The sequence below is a fragment of the Ophidiomyces ophidiicola genome (genome assembly GCF_022830035.1).
Source record: "Ophidiomyces ophidiicola strain CBS 122913 chromosome Unknown scaffold_2, whole genome shotgun sequence".
NCBI classification, from domain to species: Eukaryota; Fungi; Ascomycota; class Eurotiomycetes; order Onygenales; family Onygenaceae; genus Ophidiomyces; species Ophidiomyces ophidiicola.
In genome coordinates, this window is record NW_026054642.1 from 1,349 (window position 1) to 15,027 (window position 13,679).

The 13,679-nt window shown below is 50.6% G+C and overlaps 5 protein-coding genes across 5 annotated transcripts; 2 read left to right on the plus strand and 3 right to left on the minus strand.

Annotated features, from left to right (window-relative positions):
* Positions 1–334: 334 nt before the first annotated feature.
* On the plus strand, positions 335–4,597 carry LOZ57_000615 (uncharacterized protein; the record flags this gene model as incomplete). Its single annotated transcript, XM_049249714.1, has 2 exons — positions 335–367; positions 506–4,597. The coding sequence occupies 2 exons, from the start codon at positions 335–337 to the stop codon at positions 4,595–4,597; spliced, it is 4,125 nt and encodes a 1,374-aa protein (XP_049110874.1).
* Positions 4,598–5,479: 882 nt separating this feature from the next.
* On the plus strand, positions 5,480–6,804 carry LAP1_1 (Leucine aminopeptidase 1; the record flags this gene model as incomplete). Its single annotated transcript, XM_049249715.1, has 3 exons — positions 5,480–5,665; positions 5,768–6,514; positions 6,571–6,804. 3 exons carry the CDS (start codon positions 5,480–5,482, stop codon positions 6,802–6,804), a joined length of 1,167 nt encoding a protein of 388 aa, XP_049110875.1.
* Positions 6,805–7,370: 566 nt separating this feature from the next.
* LOZ57_000617 (uncharacterized protein) lies at positions 7,371–8,264 on the minus strand (the record flags this gene model as incomplete). Its single annotated transcript, XM_049249716.1, has 3 exons — positions 7,371–7,589; positions 7,660–7,973; positions 8,036–8,264. 3 exons carry the CDS (start codon positions 8,262–8,264, stop codon positions 7,371–7,373), a joined length of 762 nt encoding a protein of 253 aa, XP_049110876.1.
* Positions 8,265–9,807: 1,543 nt separating this feature from the next.
* On the minus strand, positions 9,808–10,131 carry LOZ57_000618 (uncharacterized protein; the record flags this gene model as incomplete). Its single annotated transcript, XM_049249717.1, has 1 exon — positions 9,808–10,131. One exon carries the CDS (start codon positions 10,129–10,131, stop codon positions 9,808–9,810), a length of 324 nt encoding a protein of 107 aa, XP_049110877.1.
* Positions 10,132–11,319: 1,188 nt separating this feature from the next.
* On the minus strand, positions 11,320–12,921 carry LOZ57_000619 (uncharacterized protein; the record flags this gene model as incomplete). The annotated part of the gene is made up of 4 exons (XM_049249718.1): positions 11,320–11,907; positions 11,966–12,343; positions 12,413–12,554; positions 12,644–12,921. The coding sequence occupies 4 exons, from the start codon at positions 12,919–12,921 to the stop codon at positions 11,320–11,322; spliced, it is 1,386 nt and encodes a 461-aa protein (XP_049110878.1).
* Positions 12,922–13,679: the final 758 nt, after the last annotated feature.

Sequence of the window (13,679 nt, forward strand, 5' to 3'; positions counted from 1 at the left end):
CTCCTTCTAGTGACGCCGCTGTGACGCGGTGGCGACGTCGTTCTCTTGGCCTACAACTTTTCCTCTGGCACCAGCTTGGCCACTCTCCTTTTCCACTTCACGGCCTCTCTTGTTGCCCTTGACCATCGTTACTTTACAGGCAGACGGGTAGCTTCTGTCCGATCATTATTCAGAGCAGCGCCAAAGCGCGTTGTACCTCACAAGCCTTGGCTGCATCACGCTTGTCTCTTCCAATCAAGCTATCTGTCACCCCAGCTCCAGCAGAAAACCACCTTCGTTGAATAGATCTCCCACAGCCAAATGGCAGGGTTCTCCAAGCGATGATACTTTCGTTATGTTCCGGCGCAAACGGAGTGTTTCTCACGGCGTAAGTTCGTTTCTGCATTGAAACTGCTTTCAGCCCTAAAAGCATCGGCGTCCAAACGCTCTTCCCCCCCCCCACATACATACAGCAAACCAGTATCCTGCATGCTAACTTTGAAATTTTTCTTGATCAACCGCGTAGCCGATAAATCCAAATCCGTCTCCTTCCGCACAGACTGCCGCTGTACAAGCGTTTCGTGCCTCCCAGGCTGCCAATGCAAATGCGAAGCTCTCATCGTCCGCGGCCGCGGCTGCTCTACGAAAGCACACACCCACGCCAACCTCCGTTGAAGATGTCCAGACCAAACGAATGCTGTACAGGCAGCAGTCGGTCTCATCCATTGGGTCTCCGAGAGGTCGAGTGCAGCACAGCCAAGATCTACCTTTACGCAGGGCGAGTAGCTTGGGCTTGATGAGCAAGCGGACATTTCGAGATGCATCCCCCGGCCGCACTTCTCCACTCGCCCTTGGGTCCATGGGGCCCAAAGATGAGATTGACCCTGTGCCTCCCCTACCAAAAGTCTATGTAGCAGCCGCTGCTACGGCGCATCGTCGAAGCGTGAGTGGCGGACCTCCTGTGCGACGCACGATTTCCCCTCAGAACCGCGCCAGTGGGCCATTGCGAACTGGCGAACGGCAATTAAGGCAGAGCTACAGTCAATCCCTTGGGTCAGTTCAGGGTAGCCCAGTTCCAGCACTATCATCGCTGCAGAGACGCAACAGCAGAAGCTCTATAAATTTTTCATACCCAATCAATGCGCACCCTAATTCTCCACGACAATCGTCAGTTAAGAATTTTGCTACAGATACTCCGTCAATACGTACACTTTCCCCCGTAGAACCTGTTGCCCTGGACCTTAAACCACTTCCTTATATTTCAAAAATGGAGCCCGTCGCCGAACCGATAGACCAGAAATCTGTGGATGTTCCAAAACAAAAAACCAAACAGAATACCCCAAAACAGCACGCAAATAACCCAAGCATAAAATACGAAATTGCACAGGACAACGAAATATATCGCGAACGAGGCCTTACAGCTGAGTCGCCGATAGCAAACGGCCTAGATTCAACCAAGCAGCTTTTGGCACATTCTCCTAACCGGAACAAATCGAGTGTCGGAGAGGAACATCATACGGAACAAAGTTCTAAGATTCCATTCTGTGCCTCAGATGAATTCGAATGCAACCGTGCTCATAAACTCGCTGAACAATCAGCCTCATCAAGAGATCGGATGCTTCACGAACAAGGTGTGCAACGGTATCAAGAGTCGCCTATTCTGACTCCCAGCTCACCGTCACATTCCTTCTTACGAAGAATTCCCCCGGACCCGGCTAAAGACAGGTCTGGGGACCACACTCCGACTGAGAGGCCCCCGTCTCTTAGCCCAACCAGGTCCACGAGGTTTTCAGAACGTTTGGAGATTGTTTTTCCTGGCGATCACCTCCATGAACCTCCACCTCGTTCAAAGTCTCCAGCAAAATCAGCCTTGAAGCCTACGGCTTCAAGTCACAACGTCACACCCGACCGCTTGACAACTACACAACACCTGAAAGCAGGCGATGCACCTAGTGAATCCGACGCCACGTCAGTAGTTTCCGATGAAGGTTCGAAACTTAGCTGGAAGAAAAAGCCGATAAAAGTCAGTTTTGGAGACGAGGCTGAGGTCGCAGGCACAGTCGCCAGTCCTCCAACCTCTCCAGATTCAATAGTTCCCTCAAGCCCACAACAAACCTGGAATGGCAGCCTTCGCGGAAAGTGCGATTACCTTGATGACTTTGAAGAAGTTTTGAAGCCCCGTCCGGCCCTACCCTCGTTTGGGAGCATACGAGGCCGTCGGCGGTTCGAAGAAGATGAGGAGGGTGAATTGACTGTTCGCCCAGAAAATAGCAGACCATCGTTAGCGGACTCGGTGTTTAGCGAGTCATTTTCAAATGACTTTGCAATTGGCGGGTTATTAGCGAAATCAGGCGAACAACGACATAAAAGTGCCAATATGCCATTGTCGCCGGAAGTTGGCTCAGTTGATGGAACTGGTGTTGACTCTATCTCATTGACTGAATCGTCGAGCGATGACGCAGATCCAAATGAATTCATTTTACCGGGACGGAGTATTTCGGGCTTACCAGTCGCCCTAGATACTGGCCCGTATAGCCAACAGCCCACTGCAGATGAAAGAGCTAACCAGGAAATACCCAAGAGAGCTAATCTTGTTGTACCTGTTATTGCCATTCAGCCGGCCACGCCCATGCATGAAGAACACCCAAAGTCAATTTCAGGTCAAGACGATATTCCTGGTGCTTTTCCAGCCGCAGGAGACCAGGAAGAAAAGTTGGAAGAAACAGTCCATAGGGATAACGAAACGGACGATGCTGCCTCTGACTCTGGTGACAGTGTATACAGTGACGCTGCGGAAGATCTTCCTGATATCGAAGGAGATGGCTTTGGTTCAATTAATGCGATTGTCTCCGACCATTTACCGGTAATTGCGCCTCTTTCTGGAGAACCCAACGTAGTGCAAACTGCTCTAGCAGAAAATTCTATCCCCGTTACACTTGAACCAAGTGTGGAAACCCCTTCGTTCAAAGAATTGCCGGGGGCCCCAAAGTCACCGACTGGCCCCAAAAAGCAAATGCTAGTGGAACCTGATAGGCGTATTGAACAGAATGAACAACCCCCGAAGACAGCTCGCCCAGCGTTAACACAAATGCCTCGATCCAGATTAAATTGTAGCCCACAGAAGAGTCGTGTCGATGTTGAGACATCGCAGGAACATTTCGCGGAACAACAGCCTGGGTTAAATACTTCCCACGCGGTCTCAACAGTCAAACATCTTGATGGGCAATTGTCTCCTACTACCACTAATGGTCGTGATATACCATCATTCTCCCCCGTCCCAAGCCCTAAAAAACAGAAGCCTGCAGATGGCCACAATGCAACGGGTAATAATTTTAATCGGCAGCGGCTTCAAAGAATCCCATCAAACGGCAGTGATTCTTCTAGTAGCTTTAAACGAGAACGACGGTCCCCTAAGGATATCGGTGTATACACATTGAGGAGAACAATGAGAAATGGTCCAGGGCCTCTAAAGCCAGAACCTAGCGAAGAACGACGGCATACTTACCTGTCTATCTCTAGCTCCCAGCATCATCGCCCGTTTTCTTCTGGCGATGGCCATGGTGTTTTACGAACGACGTTACGAACTCCCGACTCAACATCTCGCCGAAAGTCTACTTCATCTCCATTTACGAGCCTCAGAAATCCTAGGTTTAAGCCCAGATCCCCAGGAAGCCCCAAGGAACTTGGATCTGGCTTCAAGTCCCGTTTTGAAGATTCTAGCGATGATGAGTATGAGTTGCAAACATTTACACCCGTGCGTGGGATTCCGCGAAGGAAAGACGAAGTGGATGGCGACTCCACGGCATTAGAAGATAGTTCCGATAGCGACTCTCCGCGGAAAACCGTTAGAAAAACTCGATCTATATCAAAAGGAACTGACATGCCCTCTATAGCTGCTGCAATTGCAAAGAAGAAGTCAGAGCAGATGTTATCTAAGGCTGGTAATGGCGGGCTAAACAGCCCAATGGCATCGCCTCCCGCAACTCAGCGAAAGCAGAAGAAGAGCGTTCTTAGCCGTTTGCATTTATCAAGACGTCACTTTAGCGATGAGACGAGGGTTAGAAAATCAGCCGCGGAGAGCCCTGCAAGAAGGGATACGGTCTTGGAACGCTCAGAAAAGGAACTAGAGAACATACGGAATACCAAATTATATCAGAAAGAACCCGGGATTCCAGAGAGCCACGGTATGGATGGGTTGACCTCGAAAGGGAAATGGCCTCGCTTCTCTGCCCAGTCATCGAGGCCAACAAAGAAACTATCTCGTCATCCAAGCGCTGCTGGGAAAATATCATGGCCCTTACCATCACCTGAGGATGGTTCTCAACATACCCGTGGACTCTCGCTGCATGTCGGACCCAGCTCGCTTACGAACGCTGATCCTCATTCAAAGAATGAGGTTAGTCGGCCTCATACCTCTAACGGCGTAAGTCCTGGACCGTCATTAGTTCCACCGGCCAACATGCCGAGCAACCTTGATTCTCAGTGGTCATCACGACTACTACACCATCGAGATAATCACAGCGACCCAGGCAGCATGCTGAGAACCGACGCCCTCGAAGGTACCACAAAGAAAAAGAGTAGATTCTCAAAATTACGAAAAGCATTCGGAATGTCGTGACACGGTAGTCAATTAATTGCGTGATTTCCCGGCTACTAAATCCGAATGCGATTCGATCCTGTGCGCTTGTTTCTTCAGACAATATATTGATACAGGATATTGATTTTTAACGCCATATTATGATACTATTTACGTTTTTGTAATGCCTTAATCTAGTCGGCCCAGTTTTGCCTATGTTCTTACGCTCCTTACCTTCTTGCCCTTGATCAATAGAGTCTCTACACTCCACATGGGGGACATTAATATTTTGGATTTCAGACTTCGATTTTTGTCTTCTTAGTTTTCGTACCTTTGACAATGCGGTGCATGCTTAGGAATTTTTGAAGGGAACACTACTGGGGAAGACTTCTTCATCTCTTAACTGCGCCGTACAACTGACGGTATAAAGCGGGAATTCTGATTAGCATAGGCTCCATTCAAGTTCATCGGCGCCTGTGAAGTCATATGGCTGATAGAGATGTTGATAGCTGTGACGTCTACTTTGTACTGTGCTTATTTGCCTGTAGAATTGAGCAGATACATGTCTGGCATTGAGATACAGTCTAGTATTGTTGGCAAGCTGACGTACCCGTTGAATGTCAAACCGTTCGTTATACTGTTTGTTGAAACTATATTCTTCAAACCAGGCTAGGGACAGGAACCTGCTCCAGGTTTGGCAACCCAAACAAGCCATGGACGAACGGGGTTCCTGAACCGTAGCGAGCTACGCTGGCCGGGAATCGTGGTTACGGAACGGTTCTTGGCGGCGCGTCGACGTCACAGCCCAAAAGCTTCCCGGCTGCCGAGTCTTGTCCTCCGTCCACCCGCCTCGAGCGCTTCCTTGGGTTGCTACCACCATCACTCACTTGACCATCTCATATTCTTACTATCTATCGCTGAACCATGAAGTGTGTCTCGCTGTTGGCGCTCGTCGCCGTCGCTCCAGCCGCGACTTGGGCTGGTGTAATTCAGCCGCAAGTTCCCTTCGTTAAGGCCCCGGCGGAGGGCCAAGTCGAAAAGTTCCTACTACAGCTAGGTCCAGACGTGACTAGATGGGTGACAGAAGAGGAGAAATGGGCTTTACGGATGGTATGTGCTTCTTATGCGTATTTTGTGGAGCTTCACCCGATGTTCTGTGCTTTGTGCAGTATTTACCGTATGTGTCCGGCTAACCAGGAGGTTGATCGGTAGGATGGGGTCAATTTCTTCGATATAACAGCAGAAGCGGAGGAAGGTATGATCATTAAGAGCACTGCACAGAAGAATGTTACCTTTCCGTCGGAAGTCAAGCATCAGAAATCATTGGCGGCATTATCATCGCAACTATCCAAAGATAACATGCGCAACCACTTAACCAAATTCACTTCCTTCCACACTCGATATTACAAGTCAGAAACTGGTATTCAGTCTGCAACCTGGTTGCTTGGGCAGGTACAGCAGACAATCGAAGACACCAGTGCGTCGAGACACGGCGTTAAAGTGGAAAAATTCAACCACCCTTGGGGCCAGTTCAGTATTATTGCAACTATCCCTGGGCGCACGAACAAGACTGTGGTTATCGGTGCCCACCAAGACAGCATCAACCTGTTCCTTCCGTCGATCTTCGCTGCACCCGGCGCGGACGACGATGGCAGTGGCACCGTGACTATTCTCGAGGCGTTCCGTGTGCTGCTGCACTCGAGCGCTATCCGCAAAGGCCAGGCTGAAAACACCGTTGAGTTCCATTGGTATTCTGCTGAAGAAGCCGGTCTTTTGGGCTCGCAGGCTATTTTCTCCGATTACAGCAAAAAGGGCCGAGATATCAAAGCTATGTTGCAACAGGATATGACTGGGTATATTCAAGGTACCCTAGGTGCAGGCCAGGTGGAAGCCGTCGGTGTGATCACTGATTTTGTTGACCCTGGATTGACGGAGTTCATCAAGCTCGTTATCAAAGCGGTATTCCACTCCCTCCTCCCTCTCGATCTAACACAGCTGAGCTGACAATTATCTAGTACTGCGATATCCCTTTTGTCCTGACAAAATGCGGCTATGCCTGCTCTGACCATGCGTCCGCTAGCCGGCACGGCTACCCATCCGCCTTCGTCATCGAGTCAGAATTCAAACATTCCAACCAGAAAATCCACACCACTGCGGACACTATTGAATTGCTCAGCTTTGATCATATGCTCCAGCATGCTAAAATGACGCTTGGCTTGGCCTATGAACTTGCATTTTCAAAGCTATAAGTGGACGTAACTTTTGCGCTGCGGCAATGTTAGTTTTTGGGATTTCAAGTCGTTTTTGCATAGCTGTTTCGGGGTCGCGACTGTTTATATATCCTAGGGAATCAGAACCTATACGCCCTCATTCAATGTCATCGGTGCAATCCTGCCATTAGAGGCTACCTACAGAATAACTCCAGTGAAGATTTAGTAATAGAATATATTGAGTGACATTATATTACTGAAGGCATTGCTATTTAGAACTTGCATTTGATATGATCTGTTGATCCCATATACTGCAACGCAAGTAGCCCATGCTGAAGAGGGAAATCGCTTTCCCCTAAATAGCGAAATTCCCCATCGCTTCGTTCCCAAAAAAACCCTCACAGCCAGGATATATACCCAAGAAAAACCGTTGTACAACGCCGGAAACTAAGGGAAGGGGTATTTCACGTATCCCATGGCCTGGTCGTTCCAAGATGCGATAATCGTAAAACATGAAGAGAGGGGTATGTGTGTGTTTGTGTATGGTTTAAGCCCCGAAGAGAATGTAGAAAGAAACCCCAAGAAGAGGCAATTTTTTAACCATATCAGATTAACCTCGCTAAATAGCCAACCAGCAGCAGAGGAATAATAGCAAGGCTAGAGTATATCGTTTGAGCGTGGCTCGAGGCGTCACTCGATATGGAGTTGTCAACATTCATACTGTACAGTAGCTTGGCGGTGATATTTGTGGAGTTGAAGCAGTTTTCTCTCGTCACCCTGGGAATTTCCGGGTCTCCTATTTCTGCAAAGGTAATATCGACGCACTTGATATGACGCATCAGTTATAGGCAAGAAACGAGGGGTGTGCAGGGTGGAGAGGCGCGCGATACTCACATTGTATAGAGCGGCACCATGCATGGCGAGCTCGATTACCTGAATAGTGGCATTATCGCCGACTTTTATATCGACATTGGGCGGTAAGGGGATTTGCGGTAAGCAGAAAGTACCCGGGTAGGGCTCGAAGGTAGGGCCAACAAGCTCGAACGGGTGAACCATAGTCAGACTCAAGTTCAGCGGAACAGTCCCTAGCCCAAGGTTCACGTATATGAAAGCGGTCTTGTGGCCGGGGAACCACCCGGGTTGGAACGATATGGCACCGCCTTTGATGGGCCATTTTGTTCGGTTTGTTGAGGTTGGCATTCCACCACCTGTGAGTAGAAACAAGAGAGATAAGTATTTGGGTGTCGCTGATTTGGGGAGGTTCACTAACAAGGATATAACCATTGCATCCCAAAAGGATACAGGACGTCAGTATAGTGGGTGGCATTTTTGGCAATCTTGACGCTGAGTCCATCTGTCTCCTCGACGGTTCCGTTGGAATGCAAGTTGTTCCCGCGCCATCCAGGATAGACGATGACAGTGTGAGCGCGGACAGTAGTAGCGAGCAGGCAGGAGACCAGTATGGCCCACCACGAGCCTAGGGAGCGCCGTGACGACATGCTAGGCACGATATCTGAGCGATGGCGGCAACGAAACGCTGAGGAGGGGAACAGCCCGTTGGAATAACGGCGGGTATCAGGCAGCGTCTGAGGGGGCGGAAAGAAGGGGAGGATTGACCGCGTCAGGCCTGATACGCTGGACCTTCTGACTCGTCTTTCAAGAAAAGCGGTTGAACAAGTCCAGATTTGAAGGCAGATGGCGGGATGGGGCGCGGCGGCTAAACGGGCTTCTCACCGCGAACAGCAGACGGGCTCAGGCTTGGGCGGTGATAAGCACTGGAGATCCTTGCAGGGACGGCATGCAGCAGCAGTCGACGAGTCGCCACGGGCAGTCGTACAAGGGCTGCTGGTCCAGGGCGAAGGCAGACAAAGCGGTCCCTGGCCTGCGTGTTTATGCAGACGAGCTGCCAGTCGGTGGCCATCGCCATTCCCCCCCGATCACAGGTCGGCGCAAAAATCGATCGCGCCATGACGAACGGCCCTGGCCCGGCTGGACAAATCACGACGGCCGCCACGGCGTCGCCCGCAGACGGACGGAGGGCCCGCACGGGCGTGATGCGACGGGCAGCAGGCCAATTGCACGGCTGGTCACATCGCGGCCGGTGCTCGCATCCTGGTCTGCGCGCTGCGATTCGTGGCCGCCGAAGCGCCCGCACTAGCAACCCTGCTGGGGCCCGAAGATCCAAGCCTGCACGGTGCGTGAGGCTAGCCGGGTGGTCGCTGGTGGAGAGCGAGAGAGGGGAAGCTGGCTGAGCCCGTCCTGGAGGGATATGGATATCTGGAGGTCGGGAGGTCGGTTTGGTAGCGTGCAGCCGTTGTCCCCGCCACCACCGCAGACCGGTTGAAACGGCGCTCGGTTCGAGCGAGAGATTCCCGCAGGCACATCCGCCTCGCTGTCTCGTGTTGGCGGCAAGGATGCTCGGCCCGCCAAGGGAGGGAGCGCAATGGAGATGCTTAGGAGGCTGGGCGAGCCATGGCGGACGCTATCTCTTCGTCACCGACAGGCCTCGGAGGCCATCAGGGAGACTGGGGGGGCGAAGTTGGCCTGGGACTGCGAGCTCTGCAAAGGCGTAACGATATATTCACACACTGCTGGCGATGCGATGCGAGGAATGATCGATGAAGGTGAAGGCGAGAGGTCTGTATATGGAGGCGGCGAGAGAGGGAACATCAGCACAACACAGCATGGCACGGCACACATGGGCTTGCCGTCCTCTTTTATTATCTATTGGGTTCTCTCTGAGGAAGCTTATACGGAGTAAGCATGCACGCAAAGCGCTTCCGCGTTTAGCTAGTTGTTTCAGGGGCAATAACTTGTTACAGAGTCGCTGGATCAGCTTGGAGTGCCTGCGCCAACTAACTACTTCGCAGCCGGCAAGCCTCGAGAAGACTAACTACGTAGTTGACTAGCCGTCCTGAGCGTGAATCGAGACTACGGAACAGCGAGTGTCTAATGACCCCTCAAGGTGTTCCTGCAGGCTTCAGCTAGATGCCGCCGGTGACGCGGACGTTTTGGCCGCTGTTTGCTCAGAGTCCTGCGTATTCAAACACTCTCAAAGGCACAGAGCTTCCCGCTGACGAGCCGGTCGAAAAAGAGTACGTTGCTCTGGAGAATGATACTTGCAACTGCAGAGACATGGCCCACGAGTTTCACCAGGAGTGTTGGATTGTTAACACATATACCAAGCAAGATGACACCAGCTACATCTGAACATGCATCGAGAGCTTTGAGCAACAGTCTTTGATATACAAGTCCCTTTGAGAGCCAATCTGGATATTTCAACAATGATGCCAAGGCCGGAGACTGACTCTCAATCTCCTGAAAGGATATATAAAGCTCCTCTAACGGAGTCTCAACCTTCTCCATTCTGAATGTGGTATCATAAATACAGGTGAAGACTGTTCAGTCTTAAACTAAGCTGTTTCAAGCGCCAAAGACCTGAAGGCGAATAAATATTATGATGACCTTAGAGGACGAGACGCTGAGTATCTGAATCGGCATCCACCACAGCCAGACTACTACGTAACAAGGTCATTCAGGCATCTTATAACCCAACATCTCTCTCTGGAAATACCATCGAATTTCTCGAAGGACGAGACAAGCAGTTGTTTTTAGATGAGAATTTCCTCGTGGCCCCCGGATCATAGGAAAATACCCAAGCAGCTTCTGCAAGAGCCATGGCTTAGTGATGGTTCCATCAATGGGAAAGCTTAGGCATTTATAGTTGCGGCATTATACGCCCGACTGACACAGAAGTCAGCGAGTAATTTCTGCACTCCTTGTTTCGTTCTACGGGTCGATACATCTTACTCCGCCCCGCGCTTCCCTATTGCTCTCTTCTCCTTGCATTATTTTATCCAAAGATGTCAACCTTTGCTGTGACAAACTTTATTTGAATAAATGATAAGTTTCTGCCGAATCAGTACAGAATGCTGCCCAACGTGTAAGTCAGGGGTCTACATACACACCTCTTTACAATAATGCCGTCTCTGTTCCAGTTACGCCGTCCAATACCAAGGCGGGAGTTTCGGAATAGAGCCAGTCAAGGGATTTGGATAGTAAATTCATTGTTCCCAGTCTAACACCCCGTATACCCTAAGACGTTCGCGGAACTCAGACGAACAAGGGTGGGATGCGATATATATGTTTTCTAGAGAATACATGTTTGTACGGAGTAGTCACAACGAAAAAAAAAGGAGACTGGAAACCAAGAGTGTTTTTTTACATAGACGAAATGTTCGCTCAAAATTTGACCAGCAGGCCATGCAAGACAGCCCTGAACCTCCCACGAATGATAGACAGGAATGGAAGAGGGTCAAAAGGAGATATATCATTCTGAAAGGAAGCAGCCGAAAAGTACATACATTCATACTACAGTACTAGGAAAAAGTAAGGAATTAGTCAGAACAAAATAGTATAATCAAAATGTACCGCTATGATAGTTAGATATGTAGCATAAAAAATATGCAAGGGAATGAAGGAAGGTCTGCCAGCAATGGGTGTATGGAAATTATTTTCCATGGCAGAGCAAAAATGAATTGGGGAAGGGGCTTTCTAAACGGGCACTGCAGTCGTGGTGTGACTCTGTGCCGGCGACAGGGCAAGTTTTTCAACTTCCGGCACAAGCACTGGGGTAATAGGTGTCGATAAAGTGCTTGCCGAAGACGTAGTCTCCCCTGTATTGTGATTGGAATCTAGTGCTGGCTTGTCATTTAGTTGTTGTTTTTGTTCGACGTGGACTGTCTTTCGACGCGTCTTTCCGCCAATGCTGCCAAAAATCTCAATTCGATCTTTCACCCAAGCGATGGGGCCCTTGGTGAAATTCTTTTTTCGCTCTTCTTCAGTTTTGCTTGTTTCTTTTTCAATATTGGTGGTTGTGAGCTCTCCGTCGGCCGTTGGGCCTAAATTCTCCAACGTACCCACGAGCTCTCTCGCGGGTTCGTCGAGGTTGGGCATGTCTTCCCATTCCCAATCTAGCTCGCCGCCAAATCGCTTGGGAATGCTGGAAGGCTCCATGAACATCGTAAGGGTGGTCTTTACTTCAGATGCAGAAAGGATATATATCTTTGAGGTCGTGACGGGGTCAAACCACCGTTTAATCCAGCCCCACACGGTAGGGAAAAAGTAGGGTGCGCCAATTACCTGCAAGATGTCAGACTGTGAAGGATAATTACGGGATACGATACTCTGGGGCCCTTACATATATTCTATCCAATGTTTCTGGATAATGAGCCGTCGCCAGAACGCTCGCGTCCTGCATATGGCCTTTGAGATTCCAGAACTGCTTCAGACCAACCCCTGAAACATCAACGATGTTCGTTGTACTCGAGATTGGCGTCTCCGGGTTAGGACGCGGCAGCGACGAGCACAACGGCACCACAAAGCGAGTCATATTCTCATACAGCGCAAAGAGGCGCAGCAGCCTTGGAGGCACTGTCGACGACGTATGCGTGGAAGAAGTGACATTTGTCGCGGTGCCAGACGAATAGGCGGCCATGCTTTTGCTGTTCAGATGCTTGATCACGAAGACGTAGATGGGAATGCCTCTGCGGTCACGGCGGCCAGTCCATTGGGGATACTATTCACACGTCAGGTCCACTACCAGTCAAGATACACGCTGCAGAGGAGATCTGATAGGACTACAGACCACTCTCCTCGCCTCGTCATACGAATCGACGTCGAAATTCTCATACAGCGCATCGATCTGGTTCGTCTTGCGCCAGTCTTCGGTGGTTTGGAACTGCTGCAGAGCTCCATTCACGTCAAACTTGCGCGCACGCAGAAACCGCCTAGAAAGGCAACCAGGCGAACGAGGCCCGCAGTCAGTCAATGAACCAGAGCCAACGAGAACGGCTCAAAACAGAGTACTACTCCATACAGCAAGGTAGGATCATCGTGGCTCGCAGCCCGCCCGTCATCTGCGGCAGGCGAGTACAGGTTCTTCTCCAGGCATGCGGCCTTGAACTCGTCCAGCGCGCGGGCCTGCGGCGGCGTCAGGTGGTTGAGATGGCCGTGCAGATGGTCGGGCGTCTCCTTGCCGTTGATGGACTGGTTCGTCCTCGTGCGGCGGATGCTGCTCTGCGAGCGGGACACCGACTGCGAGCGCGAGCGGCGGGAGCGGCGGCTGCGGTGCGAGTCCGTTCGGTCCAGCGTCATCGCGAACGGGCTGGGCTGGGCGGGCGAGCTTGGGAGGCGGAGACTTGGCCGGCTAGTTAGTTAGCGGGCTCGTTAGCTAGCGCTGGGGCAGGGATCACGGCCGGCGCGGAGGAGGAGGACGCGGAGGAGGCGCAAGGGACAGCAGAGTGAGTACGAATGGAGGCATGCATGTACGATGGAAGGGCAGAGAGGAGGTCGCATAGCAGAGCAGATGGCTCGACAGTGCTTAACTAACATAGCTAGTCAACTCACTAACCGTCGCCAGCGCCAATTTATCGCTGGATACGGGCCGCGGGCTCCGATCGTCCCGGGCGGCGCATTGTCTGTATTAATAATGGTGCACGCCGTGCGAGATAAACTACCATACCGGAACCCCGGATCTGCTCACTAGTTACCTCCATCGGAATACCGATTTTCCGAGCTGTTACATTGTACATCGTTTCAGCGTTGACGACAGTAGCTACTACGTGGAATCTACCAGATAGTAATGTCAACCTTTTATATGGTAATAACAATGTTTTTAAATCTAACAAAATGATCATCTTTTTCAAATCTCTACGCCACCAACTCTCTCTTCTACAGTAGCCTACACATTTTTCTACTATCCTATTACGGAGTCCATAGAAGATATTCCTTCTAGTCTAGCTAGTAGGCGGTTTCTACTAGTAGGAACCAAGTTAACTCCAATTAACTCTATACAAGTCAAGGACTCAAGGTTGAAAAACCATACTCAATGGGTAATATTGCGCAATTGTAAG